The sequence below is a fragment of the Pseudorca crassidens genome, chromosome 15 (assembly GCF_039906515.1).
Source record: "Pseudorca crassidens isolate mPseCra1 chromosome 15, mPseCra1.hap1, whole genome shotgun sequence".
In the NCBI taxonomy this organism is placed as follows: domain Eukaryota; kingdom Metazoa; phylum Chordata; class Mammalia; order Artiodactyla; family Delphinidae; genus Pseudorca; species Pseudorca crassidens.
The window spans coordinates 77,110,752-77,134,149 of NC_090310.1; the positions used below are offsets into that span (position 1 = coordinate 77,110,752).

General features: G+C 38.9%; 1 protein-coding gene across 28 annotated transcripts in view; it reads right to left on the reverse strand.

Moving 5' to 3' along the window:
- STAU1 (staufen double-stranded RNA binding protein 1) overlaps nucleotides 1-23,398 on the reverse strand; it is a 90,440-nt gene that overhangs the window by 32,644 nt on the left and 34,398 nt on the right. For 5 of the 28 annotated variants that reach the window (XM_067708388.1, XM_067708390.1, XM_067708387.1 and 2 more), the window contains exons 2-8: nucleotides 17,344-17,409; nucleotides 10,887-11,175; nucleotides 9,079-9,203; nucleotides 7,482-7,529; nucleotides 5,850-6,054; nucleotides 3,677-3,815; nucleotides 2,083-2,248 (exon numbers count right to left, since the gene is read on the reverse strand). In XM_067708388.1, coding sequence (XP_067564489.1) covers nucleotides 2,083-2,248; nucleotides 3,677-3,815; nucleotides 5,850-6,054; nucleotides 7,482-7,529; nucleotides 9,079-9,203; nucleotides 10,887-11,091 — 888 coding nt within the window. In that variant the 5' untranslated portion in view covers nucleotides 11,092-11,175; nucleotides 17,344-17,409. Of the gene's footprint in view, nucleotides 1-2,082; nucleotides 2,249-3,676; nucleotides 3,816-5,849; nucleotides 6,055-7,481; nucleotides 7,530-9,078; nucleotides 9,204-10,886; nucleotides 11,176-17,343; nucleotides 17,410-23,398 lie in introns of those variants that run through there. The other 23 variants (XM_067708408.1, XM_067708414.1, XM_067708407.1 and 20 more) reach the window with 16 other exon arrangements.

Sequence of the window (23,398 nt, forward strand, 5' to 3'; positions counted from 1 at the left end):
CCAGGAAAAAGAAAAAGGAAAAAAAGAAAAAGCCAGACTACTGGCTAGACCCACTGCATTAGAATCTAGATTCATGTGGGTTAGGCCAAGGAATTTTTTTTTTAACTTCTCAAGTGATTCTGAAGCAGACAACCCACATACCACTGTTCAGCGATCGTTTTAACAACTGCTGGCTAGAAGGAACCAAGAAATACCTACTCCATCTGACTCCAATTATATTAGCACCAAAGTCAACTCAAAAAATGAAGCCTCCAAAAATAACTCAGATTTCACTACCTTTGGTGTTTTTAACAAATCTCACCACTGAGAACTTCATCCTTTCACTTCACTAAATTCTCCTCTTCTAAGCTATAGTCCATTCTCCTTTATTTGGTCCTCAGTGGACCCAGGAAACAGATCATCTCTGTTAAAATGCATGATGACATTCAAGATGGAAATGCACTGCAACAGAAGAAAAACAAAACCGTCCTGCACAGCAGCCATGAAGCCACAGAGCACCACCCTGAGCTGGGTCACCCTGGGGGACAGCTGGACACAATGGACCTCAGCAAGCACCCTGCCAAGGGTCCCTTCAACTTCAAACCTATCATCACCCATTTAGCCCTACGTTCTGTGCAAGATCTTCCTATTCTTTGAGGACTTGTTTCTTGATGAAGAAAAGTCAAATGCTTCCCAGGGATGTTTTCAGGAAGCATTTCATACTATGATTAAACAGAATCATGAAATCTCAGTGTTTTCTAACTCAGTGGGTTTCTCCTGGAACTCTGGACCCTCAATGGCATGGAATCACTGATTTTCTAAGACCCATATTCCTATTTAGTCACAGAGTTCAAATCCTTTACCTGTTGTGATAATTTTAAAACACAGTCCCCAAGGGAGTTCCCTGGCAGCCCAGTGATTAGGGCTCCGCACTCTCACTGCCGAGGGCCCGGGTTCAATCCCTGGTTGGGGAACTAAAATCTCACAAGCTGCGCAGTGCGGCCAAAAATTAAAAATTAAAAATAAAAAAATAAAATGTGTCTCAGAGTGACTCACAGAGCAGTTGGTTGGCTCAGCCCCCAAGTTCTTTGATACTCCTCTCATCCAGAAGTGGGGTTCTCAGCATTGTGAACGTACTAAAAGTCACTGAACTATATACACATAAAATGGTTAAAATTGTGAAATTATGTTATGTGAATTTTACCTCAGTACAAAAAGTGAGATTCTGTACCTCTTGTTTTTGAATCTGGGCTCTGTGCCTGCTTGACCTACAGAATATGGCAGAAGTGACGCTGTGCTGACTTCTGGGCCTAGGTCCTAAGAAACTGGCAGCTGCTTCCATTTCCTGTCTTCTAGAATGCTCAACTTTGGAACCTAGCCACCACACTGTGAGGATGTGTAAACAATCTCTGCATAGGTTAACTAGGAGAGGAACTGAGGTCTCCGGACCAAAGCCCCCTCTCAGCTCCCAGGCGACAGCCAGCAACAACTCACCAGCCATGTGAAGGAGTCATCTTGAAAGAGATCCTCCAGCCCCTGCATAGCTGCCTCAGCCCAAGCTACGTGTAGCAGAGACAAGCTCCCCGTGCCAAGCCCTGCCTAAACTGCAGGCTTGTGAGCAAAATAAAGGCCTGTAGGTGTTTAAGCCACTAATTTTTGTGACAGTGTGTTAAGCAGCAATGGATAACTGGCACTTCAAGATAATAAAGAAAGAAAGACTGGTCAAAATGGCTTTAGAAAACCCTCTAACCTGGTACCATAAATCACAGATTCTGACAAGCATAATCTTCAGCACCAAAGAATTCTGCCATGCATGTTCTTCACAACTCAAGTGAGTCCACAATCTTTCTAACATGTTCACTCAAAACTATGCCATTGAGCACAAAAGAAGGCACCTGACTTTCTTGCTGAGACATTTTTTTTAAGGGGGAAGAAAGGCAAGAAAGCTACAGGGTATAAAAACGTGTAAGCTATCAAATAACAAACATTATGGACAACTCTCAATACATCCTCTTAGAGAAAGCAACTTGAGATGGTGTCTTCCCTACCACCTTCCTGCTACACCCAAAGCGTCAAGGAGCCCCAGCTCTGCTCTCTCCTCACCTCCAGCCTCTCGGGTGGGGGCTCGTTCTGCAGGGTCCTCAAAGCTTTTGCAGCAGCGTCGTGTTTCGCAGCCTGTCTCGTCTTTCCTTTCCCGTTAAATTGCTGTCCTCCCACAGAAAGTTCAACTTGATAAAGTAAAGGTGGCACTGGAAATGGGTAAAAGTACCTAAAAATAGAGGGGGGTAAGGAAAATGAGTCTCAGGTAAGTCACCATACGTTCTCTGAAAAACTCCAGGTATTTCCTTCATCACAGGTCCTGATCACATCAGCGTTTACTCACCAATAATGACTCCTCATCAGTACATCCAGAGATTTCCCATGTTTATGCTGCATTAGAATTGCCACACGGTATGAGCAAATACTGTTTATGTTCCACAAAATACACTGCCTTACAAATTATATGAGTTCAATTTATAAAGCTAACCCGTATTTACAAAATCTAAAATAGATTAGACTTTGGCTAAGACAGAACACTTAACTTGCTCTACTTTCTCGTACCTGAGATTCACGCTTCCGGGTCTCCAGAAAAGGATGGAAATTTTTTAACAGACGTCTTTTAGAAAGGACCCTCATTTCTGTAAATCCCAATATCCTATAGCCTGGTGGAGGCTGGTTTCTATTTTTAAAATTCCACCTCCCTCCTACCCCAAAGTAGGGAAGGGAAATGAAAAATGAAGACCTCCAGTTTGATCATCAATCTATCCACTAGTGTCTTATGACCACAAGCAGAAGGTTTTTAACACATGGCATTTTCAGGTTTCGATTAATATTTTACTGCATCCATATACCAAGGCTATTTACAAACACATATGTAAGTTCAACAGTCAAAAAGTACCCAATAAACAATAATCAGGAAATCTGTGAATGATGAGAATTGTGGTATTGCAGGAATCATGTTCAAATATGACTCAGTTTGGGACTTTCCTGGTGGCACAGTGGTTAAGAATCCGCCTGCCAATGCAGGGAACACAGGTTCGAGCCCTGGTCCGGGAAGATCCCACATGCCACGGAACAACTAAGTCCGTGCGCCACAACTACTGAGCCTGCGCTCTAGAGCCCACGAGCCACAACTACTGAGCCCACGCGCCACAACTACTGAAGCCCGCATGCCCTAGAGCCCGTGCTCTATGACGAGAAGCCACCGCAATGAGAAGCCCACACACCTCCAAGAAGAGTAGCCCCCGCTCGCTGCAACTAGAGAAAGCCCGCGCATAGCAACGAAGACCCAACACAGCCAAAAAAAATTAATAAATTTTAAAAAATAAAATAAAAATCATTAGGCCATCTTTGTTTAAAAAATAAAAATATGACTCAGTTGCACAAAGCAGTTAGAAGGGTGATAGTTTTAACCAGATAGCTTGGGGCATGAGCCGTACTGCTCGTGAGGAATGTGCTCAGGCCCTTTCCAATGACAGGAGTTAAAAGAGCATCAAGATACAGTTCCAATGACACCAAGACAATTAAGACTGACTTTAGCATTTGGCAGGCCAAAGAGGACCAAACCATTTTGTGCTCTACAATCTAAAGATCTTATTATTCTACGTAAAAGATCAAATATATCTTCACCTGTATTGAAAACAAAACAAACACATACCTTGGGGGATAAGCACCTCCTCTCATGTTGTAGTTATAGGTGGACTGCATCCGAGAGTAAGGGTCGACAGGCTTATACATTGGTTTTTTTCCAAGTTTCATGCACAGTGCATTTAGCTCTACAGTAGGGGTTATGCTTTCTGCAACACAGAATCAACACAAAGAATTGTTTTTTTCTGATGTGAGAATGACACTCACTAAAATCAAAAAGAATAGCATGCTTTCTACTAATTGGATTCATGATGTATTTCAGGAAAAGATCTAAATACTTCACTGCTAGGCATCAGGTCAGGAAATCCAAGAATCTGCTGTGATTTCTAGGTATTAATACACAGTCAGCAGCACAAAATATACTGTAACGGCTATTAAGGGAGCATCAGTGTAACACAAGATGTTAGCAGTGAAAGCCAGTTGTCAGAAATAAGTTCCAATACACATCAAATTCCATGATTAAAAAATCCCACAGGACCGTCCAAGTCATTTCATTGTTTGGGAATACTCAACCAACATAACTTTGGTTGCACTGACTGGCTGGCTTACACTTAGAAGGATGTTTGTACACACTATTTCATAGAACAATGCATTTATTCAGTACTAACTGGAGGCAGAGTACTGTGCTAAGCTTGAACACAATTCTTGCCCCAGAGGAGTTCAAAGAACACAAAACACACTCAAAGAACTACAATACAACATTATGTGTGCTATAAGGAAAGGTGCAGTATCACTGAGAAGGAGACAAGTAAATTCTATCTGGAGAAGTCAGATGAGACCTACAAAATATTTAGAGGTTCCCATTCTTAATTTTTTTTGGGGGGGCGGGCCACACCGCACAGCATGTGGAACTTCCCTGATCAGGGATTGAACCTGCACCCTCAGCAGTGGAAGCACGGAGTCTTAACCACTGGACCACCAGGGAAGCACTGGATGTTTCATTCTTGATACTTATAATGGGATCTGACTTGTGGTAATACTTGTTAGAAAAATGAGATCTGTTGCCGTATACAACAGGAGCAAGTATATCTTGGGTTATCTCAGAAATAGCAACTTTAGAAAATATTCATTATTCATCTTCCTTTTTTTCCCCTCTCATTTCATCCAACTCATAAACCTTTAAAAATCATTTAAAAAGAAAACCAGCCTGGAAAGATTAGTGTAGGTGCACAATCACATTTAAAAATAACACTTTAATATCAAACACAGAACAACACTAGCAATGGCAAAGTTCGATTTCAATGCACACAAAAATCCATTTTAAAATGCCTCTTTAGGGTGTATGTAGAGGAAAATAAAAATGACTCGATTCTGTACCATAACTGGTTTGACTAAGTTTAGTGCATAAATCAAATTTATAAGAATATCTTTGAGTTTGCAAAGTCAGAGGGTCACATGAATAACCAACCTCTCTCTAGCTAACATCAGAATTATATTTTTTACACAATTCAAATAGTGCATTTTAAGTAAGAGCAGCTCTGACCCATAAAATTTATCTGCAGTAGAGAATAAATTTAAAGAAAGAATACCACAAAGCAATCAAAAGCAACAAGAAAGGTGTGACCGAGATCTTTTGAGATCTTCCCAGATCATTCCCGAGTGCAAAGGGCCTGGAATGACTTCACGTACTGGAGCAATAACTCTCCTAAAACAGCCACTTCTACCTACAGCCTCCAGGTCAGTGGTTCTCAAGCTCCCGCCAGACACTCCTCTTTATCAGTATTCTCCCCAGTTGGGCCCTTGCTTGAAGAGATATTACCTACTGATTTGTATTTAAGAAACAAATATTTAAAATATTTTCTCATTCTTGTTAATGATCAGGAAACATAAAACTGATAATCAGGGGTTATGATCAACATGTTATAATCAATATGACCACACGGAGTTGAAGTGATTTTAGCTAAAACCCACATTCTTGGCATCTATACAACCTTATCAAAAGAAAACATGTATTTTCATTAGGCTTTTCTAAAAATCTCGGAAATCATCTGGCAACATCCTTCACCGCCCACGACCACCTTTCCAGACCAGCAGGAGTGGAGGGACTGGAGCCTGGGAACCACTGCTTTAGAGTAAGGCTAAGACCTGAAAAGATAAGCATTTGCCACTGGTAGTGCAGACTCTGTGCTTTCAAAACCAACAAGTTAGTTAAGAAAGAATTCATATACATACTAAACAGATACCTCTAGACACACTTTTGAAAGGAACCTGTCTTGGCCCACGCATAATACCTGGATTCCTTCCTTCGCTACGAAAAGGGCGGACTATAGGTTTAGGAAATTTTGTTCCTTCCAAAGCTTTGGCAGCAGCTGTGTGTTGGGCTTTTTTAATACTAGTTCCTTCAGCTTCCCAGTGCTGATCTCCAAGTGTTAGCTGTACTGTAAACACCTACAAATGAAAATTGTGAGCTCTCAATTCATGAAACCTGATGTTGACTATAATATGTCACTTGGTCCTTGAACATAATTTATGGTCATGGTTTAAAAGGCCTGGTCATTATCTTGATAATTTATCCCTTCATCCCCTTTTTCGTTGTTTTTATAAACACAAAAAGATACACATATCATTGACTTGTACTGCATAGCACTCCATGAAAAAACTATGCTTTGAAAGATGGGGGTAAGTACAGAGATTAAAAAATGTTCTCTTATATATTAAAATATTAAATGCTGATGATTTGGAAGCCATCCAAATAGAAAATTGTCTTCCCATTATTTCTCATGGAAGAAACTTAGCAAACTTGATTTAGACACACAGTAGTACCTCATACAAATGAAGACAATATTTGTTTTGATGTTGTAATTTGTTTGTGGACGCTTGTCTGAAAACACAACCCCATTAGAACGAAAACTCAAATAAATTTGGGAATGTCAGCCAGGTTCGAAAATGTTGCCTTTTACTTTCCTAAGACTGCACTAGTCAGACACTGCTTCCACTTGCAGAAGCAAATCAGATTCATAGCAAGTAAAGATCTAAAAACGTTTCTGAACTCAATTCTAAGGAGGCAATCAAAACAGCTAATTCCGTCCTCAACAAATACTGACAATGGCAAGCCTCTTTCTTCCTTTTTAAGTATAAAGGTAACTCATGTGCACACTCCATTCGTAAAATTAGGTTACGTTAATCCGATCAGAACTGGACTAATACTCTATCAAAAAAAAAAAAAAACCATGACCCATCACAGCTCAGTGATTCTTTAACTTTGGTGTGCATCTGAAGAATAACCTGGGAAGCTTGGTAACATACACATGCCCAGGGATTTCGACTGAACAGCACCAGGGAAGCCCAAGCATGTGTATTTTTAACAAGCTCCCAAAGTGATTCTGATGCACTTCAACGTTTCAAACTCACTACTTTGGAGCTTTTATTCTTCTCATCTTCTTTATCACAGAATATCACTTTATTTCATTGACAAATAATTCACATGAGAAATGTCAATCTGAGTATGCCTAGGTCATTTAAATTTGGTGCCTAAAGGGATGGGGCCAACTTGCCTTATAGCTGATTTTTCTTATAGGTCTTAACTTCAGGATTCCCTCAGTGCACAGCTTCCACTAAAGGGGAAAAATTAAAGAATCCTTCATCCCCCTTGAAATATTAGGGGTCTCCTATATTTATGCTGCAGTTCATAAAGCTACTCACTTAAGCACCAATAGCATGAACTCAAAACCCTGGCTGGCATGAAAGGTCAAATGGCAGAAGAAGCCTGCAATCCTGTGCAATCCCTGAGTCATTTCTGTGATCCTTTCATGGAAAGACATTGAAGGGGAAAATGCTAAAAGATAGAAAACAGTTAATTTCATGATCAGTCTTGCCTTTCTCCAGGGCTGTCCCCGTCGGCGCTGCTGCCACTCTGCTGCCTTCTGTGTGGAGGGTTGGTAGTGAGGTTAGATCTTGGTTCAGACAATTAAAAGTACACCAGACCTCTGACTTTTTAAATAGTCTAACAATCATCTAGGAGGGAATAACTTTTCCTCTTTGAACAACTTGTAGGTAAAAAAAAAAAAAAAATGCAGTTACAGATTGAACACACAGCCAAATTACCTAAAGTACTAAAGTTCAAGTGAGAAAGTACATATTTCCAAAAATATCAAAACAGTTAATAAAGGGAATCCCAAAGTTAAGATCTGCAAAAAAAATCCTGTAGAAGAAACAGAACAGTTATAAAAAATGGCTAATTGCCTTCTAAAGGTAAAGAAACATTTCAAATATAATTATGCTTTAGAATAATATTAAAACTAGCTTCATGTGAGTGGGAAATTTCTGTTTTTCTTAAATGCATAATTGCCTAATAATAATAAGTACCATTTCTCAAGCATTTACTATGTGCCAGACATTGTGCTCCACACTTTAATATATCTCACAATAGACTTATTTGGTAGGTATTATTATCCCCATTTTACAGATGAGAAAACTGAGGTTCAAAAAAAGTAGCAACTTGCCCAAGGTCACACAGCTAGTAAGAAGCTAAGATTCAAACCCAGATCTGTCTGACTCCAAAGGCAACTCACCTAACTGTGCTATCCTGTGGTGCCATTTATGATTGTGGTTGATGTTACTTTTAGTCAAATGAAAAGAGAAACCTGGTATCAGTCAAGGTTTGAGGTTTGCATGTCAAGAAAAATGAGACATAAAGAGACAAATAACTCATCCTTATAAAAAGTATATCATCTTACTGCAAGGCTAGGATCAGAAACAGGAGGCCCAATTCCTTATGTCTCATACTACAGCTGCAAAAGATAAAGCCAGATATGCAAACATTTAAGTTCCAAGATGTACTGATACATTAGCACAGATATCAAACAAGCTTAAAAGACTGAACTCCTGAATAACAAATAGGAAAAATTCAAATTACAGTCAGTCTTTCATCCTCTAAGATGAGGGGAATGAGAAGGGTACCTGAAATCAGAGATAATCCAAAATACTCACTGGGAGACTAATTTTACCTCTCATATTCAAAACTTGTTATCTGATTGCCAACAAGTGGCAGAACTGATTTCCCATTCACCTCCTCTCCCTGCCCAGTCTAAGGTACACATGCACTTTCAAACAAGCAGGAAAGGAGCCAGAGGTAGGCAGAAGCCAGGAGGCCCAGAGCCTGGAAAACTCACAGGAAATCAATCACAGGTGCTTGGGAATTGTCTCTATTCAGAATGCTAAACAACCACACACTAACTGGAGTTTTAAAAGCCAAATATCCCCCAAAGAAGCACATCTTTTCTTTGACCCATTCTGCAAGGATGAAAAAAGAAGCGACTCGCCAACAATCTGTACTTTTGCGTCTCTTTAAGACAACCTCAGCAGTTTGAAAATATATATATTTTGCATCACAGAACCACTTGCAACTGTATAAAAAGAAAGAAAACATTCCTAGTGGGTTATAAATGCACAAGCAGTATGGACAATATTTACCTTACAGTGAGCTGGACCTTGCTCACGCAAAAGCTTATACTCAGGTTGAATCTTGTTGAAACGGGCTAACTCATTCACAAGACACATTGGGGTTTTCTCTTTGGGGTGTGCCATGTTAGAAGGAACTGAAAAATAACGTAAGAGCATTGAAGTCAACTAGCAGTATTTAAGACTGCAGCTCTCCCAGGGATATGAAAAAAGAGGGAAAACAAGCTGAAGGTCTAAGGATTTAAAGCAGCAGTGATGCAATACTGCAAACCACACTGGGGGCACATATCTGAAGACACAGCTGGGATCTTTTCTGAACCAGTTGAAGCCAGGTAACCTAGGAGGGGGTGTGTCTTCAAAAGAGAGAGAATAGAAGTCAGAGGAATAACTAAACCATGGCAAGCACACAAGATTTGAAATCAGATGAAGCACTGCTATTATAACCAAGGGAATAACAAGGAGGTCTTTTGAGTAGAGACACACACACACACTGGTTACCGCAACAGCTGTCAGCTGTACCCTGTTCGTTATTTCATAAAAACTCAATATGCCAGTACCATTTCTCAAACCACGACTGTCCTTTTCCACACAGCTAACTTCTCATTCCTAGGGCGTCCTCTAGTCTTATCTCCAGAGGCTGCCATCCTCAGACCATATCCATTTCTGATAATTATAAGTAAAATAAAATGGCCTTTGTGGGTGGGAGTTTTATGAAGTCAAAAAAATGTGGATATAAGAACACATTAGAAGAAAAAGCAATAAATCCCAGAGGACTGAAATAGTCTGTGCCATTTCCTATTAAGATGGTATTCAAATGGCAAATATGGGGAACACTGAATCTCTAGGGGACCATGACAAGTCAAGAATGCTATTTGGTGAGCCGGTCCAAGGAAGTCTAGAGGTAGCAGCATGATAGATGCCATTCTGCCGAGAGTGGGACAAGCTAACACTCTAAGAACAGATTTACAAAGTAAAGGAAACGAGACGATGAAGGAAGAGGAGGAAATGCAAGGGAAACTGTCAGGCTTAAGGTTGAAAAGAATTTTTTATTAGGTGACTCTAGCATAGAGACACCTATGCTGACACCCCATTTAATTGGTTTTGCAACTTGGGGGAAGGGAAGGTTTGGGGAGCAGAATATTGTTTTTAGGGTTTTTTCCCCAGAGGTTTCAAGTTTTTCCTGATCAATGAGCACATTTATTTCATTTTTATTTTCCTAATATTTAAATTTGAATGCTTCTAAACTTATTTCTTTTTTAAAAATCTCTGCTTCTTTGTTCAACTTCTAACTGGTCCTCACTATGATTTCTTAGCCACCTCTGGAATCTCAATTTAAGCTTACTTATTCAAAATAAAAATTATCAAATGCGAACACACTCTTTTGCTTTCCAATAAATCTGCCTGCCCCCTTGCTTGGGAAAAATCTTATAGACATCCAAAAAGGAGGCTTACACCTACAAATCAATTCTGGGAAATAATGATAAAAGCAGAATTTTCCCATATAACAATGAATATCCAAAGTGGTATTTACTGTTCGATTCTTTCTGCCAGCTACCACTTTATAATAGACAAGACTTTATAGTTTAGTTTCCAATTTTCTTCCTTACACTTTGAAATGGTCTGTCAAAGGCCTCCATCAACCCGATATACAACCAAGTGTGTTCTATATCTGGGATAAAGAAGCGTGGGTGGTATACTTTCTTCTGCTTCTTGAAGGTAAATGTGTGTGAGAGCTCCCTACATCTGCAATCTACTTATCAGATCAGAAAACAGGCTAAGAAAACATTTGAAACAGAAGACACTTGGAGTCATACGCTTACCTGCAGCTGCACTGGTGGATGTAATAGATGCAGAGGGTAAAGCAGAGTTTTGAATAGGTCTACCTGCATTTTCAGAGGGCAGAGAGCTAGTAGTAGAAGGAATACTCATCAAAGGCTGTGAGAGAAGAGACTGGTTCTTGTTCAGTATTTGGCTCCCTGAGAGAGCGGCAGATGGGTTCTGAACTTGCACTTGAACTTGAGACATGGTCACTTTCAACAAAAGTGAACAACTGCAGGTAAACAGCTTTCAGTGCAGGTTAATTCAGTGCTATGAAGTCTAAAGTTCTACCTGAAAGTTGTAAGGGAAAGAAAATAAAAAGATAAATTATAGAGGAGATATGTAATTGCCAATATTCAGTCAAAATTGGTGTCACCTACTCTAGTATGATAATGGCCCCGTTTAGTACGTAGCTATGTTGATGTATTAGAAATGTGTCTCTCCTTCGTATACAGTAAGGTTCACTAGCCTTGTAAATTTCTCAAAGTGTTTTTAAATGACTTACAATACCCACATGCCCTGCATGTTCATTTTACAAAGAGAATCAGCATGGTATGATAATATTTATTGTTGAATATTAAGAATTATAAACTATAGTTATATTCAAAAATGCAAATTAAAAAATATGAAGAGGTTTTCCATTGCATATGGGATATGGTAAAGGTTTCTGGTTTCAAATTGATAAGAAACTGAAAGCAAACTGGGTTTGTAACACCATTAACAGGTGAATGTAAACACTGCTTCCATTTTAGGGCCATATGCTCAGATTGGCAACCTTAGAGCTTTCCTTTACATTGACTGAAGAAAGAGAAGAATTCCTCACTTTTCCTTTTTCTTTTTCCTTATGATGGTAAAAGATCTCTTTGTTTTCCTACAAGGTTTGTTTGAGATAGTCTCATTTATTTACAGATCCCAAACAAGAATTGCTGCACCCACATCAATGCTCATGATCCTGAGAAATCATCTGAATAGCAAAGAACATTCTATAGTATTTCTATCATTAAAAGCAAAAGCGGAGAAGATGAAGAAGAGAGGAACAGATTTCAGACAGATGATTTTACTAGCGTGGCTTGTAGGGGTAGAGCCTACGGAGCAGAGATTGTTTACTGCATCTTGTAAGTTCCAAAGGCATTAATCCTAAATACATTTAAATTTCTTCACAAGTCAAAAATAAGGACAGTTCTGCTCATTTTTATAGTCATAGTTCAAAAAGTTGAAAATGTTTAAGCAAATCAAAAGTACTCAAAAATAACCAGTAAGCAACAAGGAACAGAAAAAGCCAACCAAAGCAGAAGCCAGCAAGCTAACAAATTGGAAGTTCTATTATAGAGTAATTTTTGTTAGTTTATTTTTTTTAAGTCTCAAAATGATTTTTAATTAACGCTGGACCTCTAGAAAGAGATGAATGACCAGAGCAATTAAGTTACTTGAGGAGTCCTGGCACACCCTCTCTTGTTGAAACAAAAAGGACTACAAAGTTCAAAACAAGACAAAAAACAAAAGCAAACCTCAGCTAAACTATGACTTTGGTTAATAGAGGCATAAACATTACCTTATACAACAAAATTCTCCAATACTGCAGTTGTTCCTTGCTTACTTTTGAAATCAGAACAAAATAACGGAGGAGATGCACTGAAGATCTAGGTAATGGTCTTAGCAGATAAGTTGCCAGTGTCAAGAAACAAGTCCAGAAGCTTTCAGAAGTCAGCTATGACCCTGTTTCATTGTTCTTATTTCATTCAGCTGCCAAAATATAAACACTTCTCTCTCAATCTTCCCCCTCCTTCTTTTATTCACTCTCTCCCTCTCTTTCTGAAATCTGTCTTGAGGGCATTTTTCTAAAGAGTATACTCACAACTTCACAACACCAACCATAGGTCACAGGTCAAAACATAAGCCAAAAGCCAAAGTGTTTGCTCCACAGTCTACCTGCATCCAGAAGGAGCAACCCAACTCTGCCCTGGGTGGCTCTGGAGAGTCTGAGACTGAATGAACTAAATTTAGAAAGGGTGGGGCCCAAAGGGATCTCTTTTGGCTAACGTTCTCTACAGCAGGCCCACTGCCAGCATTTCCAGTCACAGACATAAATTCATAGGTTTTCTAGAAGTTGAGAAAGGGAACAAACAAGTTATTAATTAAAACTGCCCCAAAAATGTTAACCCCAGGTACACCTGGAGGAGTTATGTCTTTAAAACAACTGGTTGAAACCAGTAGCTCAGAACTGCAAATTAAAAAAATTTTAAACCCTCCTAATAAGGCTCTGTATTTTACAAATTTTTAATTTCCAATATGACCAATAAAAATTCAACAACCAGTACTCATTTTTAGTCATTTACTAATTTAACATTTCTACGTGTCTTTAAGCCTGAAAAGAGAATCTGAAGCAGTAGTTCTAAAGTGGGGGCAATTTTGCTCCCCAAAGACATTTGACAATATCTGGAGCCATTATTTGATTGTCATATTTGGGGGATGGCAGATCCTATCAGTATCTAGTGGGTAGAGGGGCAAGCATGCTATTTCTAGTACATATATAATACGAATCCACAAACTAAAATCTTACTAATGTATTAAGCAGCTTATATTCTCAGACAGGAAAAGAAAACCCCCTTTTCATCTCAAAAGGCTCTAAAACACTGATGCTAATATTTTACCCAAACAGATGCTCCTCCCCTAAGAGAAGCCAGGCAGCTATCATAGCTATAAATGGGGGGAAATATATGGTTTACTCACATAATTCAAAGAACAAATAAAGTTTTTCATTACTGATATCTATATAGTTCACAGAAGTATTCAGGGCAATCACAGAATTTCAGAGATATTACTTCTGTATAAATTTAGAACCTGTTGCTCAACAGTGCTCCATACTGAGATTAAATCCTTAAATGAAAACTTATCTTTTCCTTTACACCTGTCTTTAAGGATTGTTTTCCAACAGATAAATTAGGGACTTAGAAGAGATTAAAATGCTTTATTAGAATCTTCTTACAGAAGAACAATATTTCACACACAGTAAAATTAGGTTGAAAAGTTTGAAACACAGAGACTCCAGTTTTCCCCAGCGTTGGAAACACCTTGACTGTTAAGCCCGTGTTGTGCTATTTCCCTGCCTCCAGCACAGATGAGAACCTTTAATCTCCTGGGTTTTTTCCTATTTGAAGAGCTTGAGAAACCAACTCAAGAAAACATTTCATCCTGTTCTCAAATCCTAAATTTGTGGAGTACATATAAGAACTACGACATTATAAGGGGTGAGATGATAATTATGGGTACCTCTATAAAAGCATTTTTTTTAATTGTACATGATGTGCTAAAAAGTGATCAGGCACAAAATGCATATTCCTAACTCAGCAATGAATCTACCAAGACTGGGCCATACTGAGTGCACAGTCTGAGAGATTTAATACACAAAAAGGCAGATCCTTCTAGAAACAGTTTACAGAAACACCTACAATACTACTTAGTCCTAACCATTTTCAACTAACAGATTGTTAAATTGTTGCAGTATGAAATACCTACTTCAGCAATTAGGGAAGATCATTTTTAATATCCAATTTTTATCAGGATTTACACATGACATAATGAAGTATCTATACTTTTGTGCAATCAACACATCATTCCCCTTTGTAATAAGTGATGTTTCCAAACAAGATGTGTTTTTTAAAAAACAGGAAGGGAGGGAGGGAGGGAGGGAGAGAAAAAGAAAGTCATCCCAATTCTGAACAAGCTTTTAAGATAGCCAAGACACTGCAAGAAATATCTCCCCTTCTCTTCTTTATTATATTTTATATAGTATGGGTACACAGATACAAAGGAATATTCCAGTTCCTCACCATGACAGAACATTAACAGTACCAACAGCAATTTTAGGATATATTTATTCACTATTCAACAAAAATTTATTAAGCATCTAGTACGTGTGAACCCTTTTATGGCAGATTGTACATTCTCAAGTGCTAGAAACTACTTGTTAAACTTTTCCTCAAAGACACAAGAAGAGCTCTTTAAGCAACCAACTGTACGTCTATTAATCTGTTCTCTATAGCTTCTGAGAGGCTTCACTCTCAGAGAAACTTTGTCAACAACAAAAAGTTAAGGAATAAACCACTTTTCCTATAAAAGCCTTGAAATACACCTAAAATACCCACGTCCTTCCCTTACATCCAACACTTACTTCCAAGATCCCTGTCCAATACATCTTTCTAGCTGCAATGTGGTTATGTTTTCTGCAAGTGAACTCACTCCCCCACCACCATACCACCCTACCTTCACCTCCCCCTACCAGCATCCACCATCTCCTGCCCCCTGGAAACAGCAATTCACTGACTCCAAATGTTATCCAAACACCTGCAGGCAGGGCAACCACAAGTACAGAAACATGGCAATCACTATCATCCTACATAATCATTTCCAAAAAGACGATGTCAACGTCAAGCAAATAATGTCCAACAGCAGGCCCATATATCAAATCACACAATAATAAAAGGTTCTTGAAAAGAAATATGACCAAACTACTTAAAAGAAAAAAAAAAAGACCACAATGTACTTGGTGCTCAAGAGAAAGACACAGAACAAAAAGCCATGATGAGGCACAATCACTCGCAAGACAATAAAATGAGCCAAAAATAATGCCTGGAAACAACCCAGACTGTTCAAGACCTTTGCATCCAATACAAGTGACTGATTGCAGGGCCAAGCAGGCAATGGAGGATTTTCTTTACACACAGATGTAACCATTAGGTGGTCCATTTAAAGAAATACTTCCTAAAGGAGAATTCACTATTGTTCATCATAGAAAAACCATCACACCATACTGTGCACTAAAGGGGAAAAAAAAAAATTTACCTGTGCAGCCTAACAAGCTGAAAACCTTATTTTCTTTTCTAGGTTTGAAACGTTATCAAGTTCCCCTCCTCCCTTCCCCAGGAGAACTTCTTAAAAGTAAGTCAACACAAACACTTATTATTTTTGTAAATATGGAAGTTTGGGGTTTTTTTTTTTGGCCATGCCGTGCAGCTTGCGGGATCTTAGGTACCCAAGCAGGGATTGAACCCAGACCCTCGGTAGTGAAAGTGCAGAGTTCTAACCACTGGACCGCCAGAGAATTCCCAAAATGGAAGTGTTTTTCAATCAAAATGAATATCTGTGTGTGATTTGCTGGTGATTGTTAAGAGTAATACTGTGGGACTTCCCTGGTGGCGCAGTGGTTGAGAGTCCGCCTGCCGATGCAGGGGACACGGGTTCGTGCCCCGGTCCAGGAAGATCCCACATGCCGCAGAGCGGCTGGGCCCGTGAGCCATGGCCGCTCAGCCTGCGCGTCCAGAGCCTGTGCTCCGCAACGGGAGAGGCCACAACAGTGAGAGGCCCGCGTACCGCAAAAAAAAAAAAAAAAAAATTCTTGAATAAGAAGGGGCTTGGTTCAATACACTTAACTGTCTTTTCTTTCAAAGAAAAAAAATTGTAGTCTGTAGCCATGTGCCATCTACGTAGAAACCAGCCTTCCTGCTAAGTAGCAACAAACAATGTTAAATCATGTCAAACTTCTGAGTTGTGGCTTTCAGTTCTACTCCCAACTCAGATAGCAATTATATGCCCAACTCTTGCCAATCCACTGCTTGCTGCCTCAGTTTCCCCAAAGCAATCTGTAATAGGCTCTTTGACAAAGCCTCAGTTGTAGCAATCTGAGAGCTAAAACACTGAAGGAATCCTGAGGCACTGGTAACAGTTACTCAGTCCTTTGAAAAGAAAAGCATTATACAAATTCAGTGTGATGAGTGCAAATCCATTCCCCGAGCTTTGTATAACTTCTCTAAATTCCTTATGCATCTATTTCCTTATTCCCAAAGAAAGCAAGGGTTAACTTGTCTATTAATTACCACCTCAGAGATAGGGTATGATCATGTGCTTTCAGCCCTTAGAGGGAAAGTGCTAAAAAACACAAAGCAGTGTCAATGCTTGCAGTGTCCTGACAAAGGACTGTAAAATCCTGAACACTCTTACAGTAAAACTTTTTGGGTCCAGGTGATCACAAGCAGTCAGTGGTAAATGGAACTTGTTTTCATTCACAACAAAAAACAATGTGGAATTATTTCCACAAGTTTGAAAACCAGGTTTAACATAAGCAATCTGTGAAATCAAAGGCAAACTACAAAAGTTTCTATGACCAAGATGCTATTGACCGAGTTATGTTTAACAACACTTCAGTGGTAAATTTTCACGTCTCTACATTTAAAGTGTATGGCAGTGCTGGCTAGAAGGTTTTACATTCTTGCCAACAATTTTCCCTGTATTGACTTTCTAATTAAATCTCAAGAGTAAAAAGAAATCAAACTGCATAAAATTTCTTGTTTCTCTAATACTATAGCCAGAAGTAAAAGTCATTTTCCACACAAATCACTGAAGAATCCAAAAACATTACAGATTATGAACAGGCCTGAAATTACAGAGCCAAATTACGCGTACCTTAAAAACAAGCGCTCCAGCAACAATGTTGTTTTGGTTCAGAGAGGTTAAGTGGTTGGGAAACTCCTGGAAAATAAGAAACAGTAGCAGTTTACTAGAGTAGATCTTTTTCTGAAAATGAAGATATATATTGCTAAAGTTTTGGGGAAGCCTAAAATTTACAAGTAGGGAAGGAAGTTTCTGAAAGCATGATGTCATGGCTTGAAGCAGCACACTGTAGAGTCTACAAAAGAAACAAGTGCCTGGGAACTAACTGGGTAAAAAGTGCTTTGCAGAGACACAAACATATGAGACAGTAAAAATTTCCTTTTTAAATCTTAATTACTTCCTGCTAAGAGAACTATGAATACCTCGGAGTTAATTTTTTAGAAAGGAACTGGAGGGAACTTCCCGGCATTCCAATGGTTAGGACTCCATGCTTGCACTGCTGAGGGCGTGGGTTGAATCCCTGGTCGGGGAACTAAGATCCTGCAAGCTGCACAGCATGGCCAAAAAAAAAAGGAACTGGACATCATATACCATCCAATCACACAAGCCTGATTTTTAAATTTGCAGCCTTTAACTCCTGATTAAATATTTTATTCATAAATGTCCTTACCATATGCTTGGTGATGCAAATGCAATTACATGGGAAAATTTACAAAAAGGAACTTGTACATAAATATTCTTATATTAAACTGCAAAATATGAAAAAGCACATTACCTCTAGCAAATCCAAATCATAATCATTCTTTAGAACTGGATTTCAGATGACATAAGAGTTTAACTCTCAAACTCTCAGGTCTCATTTATCTAGAGGTGCCCCTTCTGTAAACTGGCAGTAGTCAGTAACAAATAGAATTCTTTACCTTGAGATGCTTTTTGCGTTTTTACAACATAAAGTAATTTTGCTCATTTCAATTTCACACTGCCACTGTGACTTAGTAAACAATAAAAAGTAGCTGTTCACTGTCCAAATAATTTCAGAAATAAAATTATGAGCTTTAATTGGTTCTACAGTATTTTAACAACCCAACTTCTTTCTGTAAATAGTACACTATACTAACAATTCTCCAATCTAGAACCCTATTGTTCCGCAATCTCACCCATTCAAAAGACTAGCATGAATGGAAAATGAAAAGGCCTCTGCACAGCCCAAACAAATGTCTAAGACCACTTAATAGAGGCCATGCCTTTTGCCAGTGCGGGCTTCCCTCAATTCAAGCTCATCTAAATCTATGCTGAACGCTTCTGGTAGGTTTGGTTATCTAGTTTTCTAGCCCAAGCCTGAAGTTAAAAAAATAAAATGTTAAAAAGGAGGTGCTAGAATCAGACAACAGTGAGAAACAACTGTTAACAACTTAACAGCAAAGAAAAAAAGGGGGAGGGAGGAGAAAAACATCAGTCTACAACGCCATGGATTTCAAACATCTCAACACAACACAGGTGATAGCTGAGATTCATATACACATTCACACTTCCATGAGCAAACTTTTTTTTTAATCCCCAACCATTTCCAAAGCCATCATGATTACTACCAGTGTATCTTTATACCACTTACTTACTCCAAGCAGCAGCAGAGAAGAAAGACTATGGGATAAGCCCAACTCCCTTTCTTTCCCACTCAAGAAGCACACTAGAACACAAGAGAGTGAATTAAATTCATTGTTTTATTCACTCAACAAATGATTCCTGAACACCTAATAAACAGCAGGCACTATTCTGTGCACTGGGGAGAGAGGAGTACACAAATAAGATGTAGTCCCTGTCCTCATGGAATTCACATTTGTATAGGAATAACCTTGACTCCAACACAAACTTAAATAAGTAATTCACAGTGGCATTTTAATTAGTAGTAACATCATTTATAATACACATTACCTCATAACTAAAGAAGACACAAAAGAACACATTACCTCATAACTAAAGAAGACACAAAAGAACATAAAAAAAAAGTGCAAGACACTGATTTAGGATAAGGGCAAACAAGCCATGACATGGCTGTGTGGGTGACGTAGAGAAAACTCTCGACTGGGGATTTGAGTTTGGGTGCCAACTCAGGTGCTCAGCTGAACTACCCTGAGCAAGTTACTCTGTAGACTTCAACCTTTTAATATATCAAATAGGGTTACCACCACCAATTTCATATGATTAACAAACAATAATCATATTATTCTTGGGTGGATGAACTGGTAATGTAGGTGAAATGCTTATAAACTACGACAAAGTTAGCTAATAAACATCACTTTCTTAGGGTACACAGTAACCAATATTATAAAATAATATTAATAAATTATGTTCAAAACACACTATTTAAGAAAGAAAAAAAAATGTAGCAAACTTAAGAAGAACCTCGTCCCCTCCAAAAAAATTTTTTTACTTTATACTTTTTTATGTTTGGTGCTTAATAAATTCTGAGTTAACAGGGAAATAGTTCCTTGGCAGTCGTCCTCTAAATGTTTCAGACTGTAAAGGTTCACTCTACTACAAACCAAAAGGAAACTTATTTGCCTGACTACATTTGACTGTCATCTAGGTAAAGGGTCATGGAGCCTCAATGAGCAGGTTAAACTGCGCAACAAAGAACGTAAGCCTCCAAGAATAATCAGACTTATCATTACATATAAATTATCTACTAACAGAGGAAAGGACTGCCTTGCATTTTGTACCAAATCACAATGGCACCGGCAGACAATGGTCCTATTCGTATCAGGATGGAATCTGCAAGGGTAGAAAATTCATGTCTTAATTTTAATCTACAGAAAGCATGGACTTCAAAAGAGCAAAAATGTGCGAGAATCAGACAAGATCTAGGTAGATCATAAAGCTCATGCCTGAGAGGAGCTAATATAGTAACACCTTAAGAAGCATTATCTGCTCATTTCATTCCCAGAAAAGACACATTTCCAACACCTTTTCATGATTAATGAGACACACTTATGCCCTGGTTGAGGTTAAACACAGAATGGAAACTCATATACCAAATCCAAACTCATAACCCCAAATCCAAAGGCACATTAAATTTCAGTGATCTAGCCTTTTAAGACTAGCCATAAGGGTTGCCCTGGTAGCGCAGTGGTTAAGAATCTGCCTGCCAATGCAGGGGACACGGGTTTGATCCCTGGTCGGGGAAGATCCCACATGCCGCAGAGCAACTAAGCCCACGCACCCCAGAGCCCACGTGCCGCAACTACTGAAGCCCGCATGCCTAGAACCACCACAGTGAGACGCCCACGCACCGCAATGAAGAGTAGCCCCCTCCTGACACAACTAGAGAAAGCCGGCGCACAGCAACAAAGACCCAAAGCAGCCAAAAATAAACAAATAAAATTTTTAAAAAATGGCTGGAAAGCAAAGAGGGCAACAACCCTATAAAGTTAATTAGAGGCTTAGTTAACTCATTTCCAGTAAAGCAGAATAATATAATTCTAAAGAAACTAAGTTTCAGACTTCCCTGGTGGCGCAATGGCTAAGAATCTGCCTGCCAATGCAGGGGACACAGGTTCGAGCTCTGGTCCGGGAAGATCCCACATGCCACGGAGCAACTAAGCGGGTGCACCACAACTACTGAGCCTGCACTCTAGAGCCTGTGAGCCACAACTACTGAGCCCGCAAGCCACAACTACTGAGCCCACACGCCTAGAGCCCATGCTCCACAAGAAGAGAAACCACCGCAATAAGCCCACGCACCGCAACAAAGAGTAGCCCCCGCTCACCGCAACTAGAGAAAGCTCGCGCACAGCAACAAAGACCCAACGCAGCCAAATAAATTAAATAAATAAATAAATAAATTTATATATTAAAAATAAAAAACTGATTTTCTTGGCAACAACCTTGTCTACAGTTAATAAATCATTTTCAATAAACTTCATGAAGGATTATAGCAATAATTTAGGGGACAGCATCCTTCAACACAAAGGCTAATGAAACATCCTCATCCCCATTTACCTCTAAGGCCCACCCCCAACCTTTGAAACAGCTTAAAAGTTTTAGTTTAATTTGACTACAGTAATCTGTCACAACAAACAAAAGGAAACTGAAAATCTTCCAACTATTTCAAGGAAATCATGAACAGCATTCATTTGAAAGACTGAGTACTACCGAGCCAGACTTTTTTCCAAATTGGTCTGAAGTCCTAGTGAACAAAATTCATCCTAACTGTGGTGGGTGGCAGAACTGGGGAGAAAGCACTGGTGACACCCAGAATAAATTACTCTAAACAAAAAGCACCTGAGAATAATTAGAGACGTGTTGTGCTTCAGTGGAAAGAGCTCAGGACCCCACTCCAGTTACTTGGCCTCCCAGATGGGCCTCAGCACCTCCGCTATTACGACCCTTCCTTTGCAAAGACGTTGGGGAGTAACAGAAATACAACACAAAGCGTCCACTTCAACCTCTGGCACAAAGGAAGAGCTCGGTGAACAGCAGCTTTTATATTATTAGATAAATTCAATCTGACCTTTCAGATTCCTTTGCTCCATCAAATAACTCTCACCCTGTAATCCTAACCTGGCACATGGTAAGAGCTTAATAAATAGTAGCAAATATTATTATCCAGCAGATTCACTGATCCTGTCCTCAGTCACATATAAACATCTACAAATATAAACTTAATAGTTACACACCACTTGTAAAAAAAACATTTTAAATGGGAATAGAGGACATGCTGGCTAAAATCAACCCACACTCACTGGGCAACCAATTTTAACGCTACTTCAAATATAGAGACAATCTGATGAGCAATCATTTTCATTTTGGGAAAAGACCCCAGGGCACTTAAATAGATTTTCTTAGACTTTGTAGTCCAGCAGACATTTCAAAAAGCCTCTAGGACAATTATGACCTCTCTATTATAATACAATTATCTGTTTTGCTTCCATTACTGTTATAAACTCACAAAGTCATCACATTTTTCCAAATTAGATTCCAGATTAAACAGAAGCAGATGGGATACAGATTTAATATTTAGAAGACTAATTCTTAATTGAAAGCAAACACATTCTTGGATAGATTTTTCTACTTTTGCTTTCAGTAAATTACTCTGAGGGACCCCCTGAATATATTCCTTTAACAAATAATTGAACATGTGTTATTCCAGAAAATATAATTAAGTCTGAAGAGAATTTGTTTCTACCTCCATTTATCTGGTGACATAAATCACTTAACATCAACCTTATTCACTACTATAGGAATGTAAATATTTTAAAAAGTAAATAAGCTATTTGCAGTAATTTCCTCATTTTACCATTTTATTAAAATAAATAATTCTCTTTGGTAAAGTTTTTTAGTTCAGAGCATTAAGCTGTCAGCAAAACATATCCAAGCCATCCATCTAGTGGCATTTGTTAAGATCAACATAGCTGCATATTTATAATCTTATTATCTCCTTATGTGAGAAGAAAGGATTTGATCAACATTATTCCAACTTCATAATACGTGATTCGTAGGTAAGCACAGCTTGGTGCAAAAAGTTCTTTAAACAATTTCCTTTAAAAAGCAAAGAGTTCTGGGACTTCCCTGGTGGTCCAGTGGTTAAGACTCGGTGCTTCCACTGCAGGGGGCACAGGTTTGATCCCTAGTCAGGGAAGTTCCACATGCCTCAGGATGCAGCATGAATGAATGAATGGATAAATAGATAAATATAGATAAATAAATAAATAGGTAAATAAACAGATAAATAGATGAATAAATAGATATATAAATAGATAAGTAAAGATAAATAGATAAACAAATATATAGATACATAAATAAACGAATAAATAAAATTTAAAAAATAAAATAAATAGCAAAGAGTTCTGTAATCAAAGTAAAATTGGAAACAAAAGTCAACAAAGCTCTTGGCTTTTAAAGATCTAGGAATACCTTGTAGAACTGTCTCACTTTTAAAATTAACTGTGGGGCTTCCCTGGTGGCGCAGTGGTTGAGAGTCCGCCTGCCGATGCAAGGGACACGGGTTCGTGCCCCGGTCCGGGAAGATCCCACATGCCGCGGAGCAGCTGGGCCCGTGAGCCATGGCCGCTGAGCCTGCGCGTCCGGAGCCTGTTGCTCCGCAACGGGAGAGGCCACAACAGTGAGA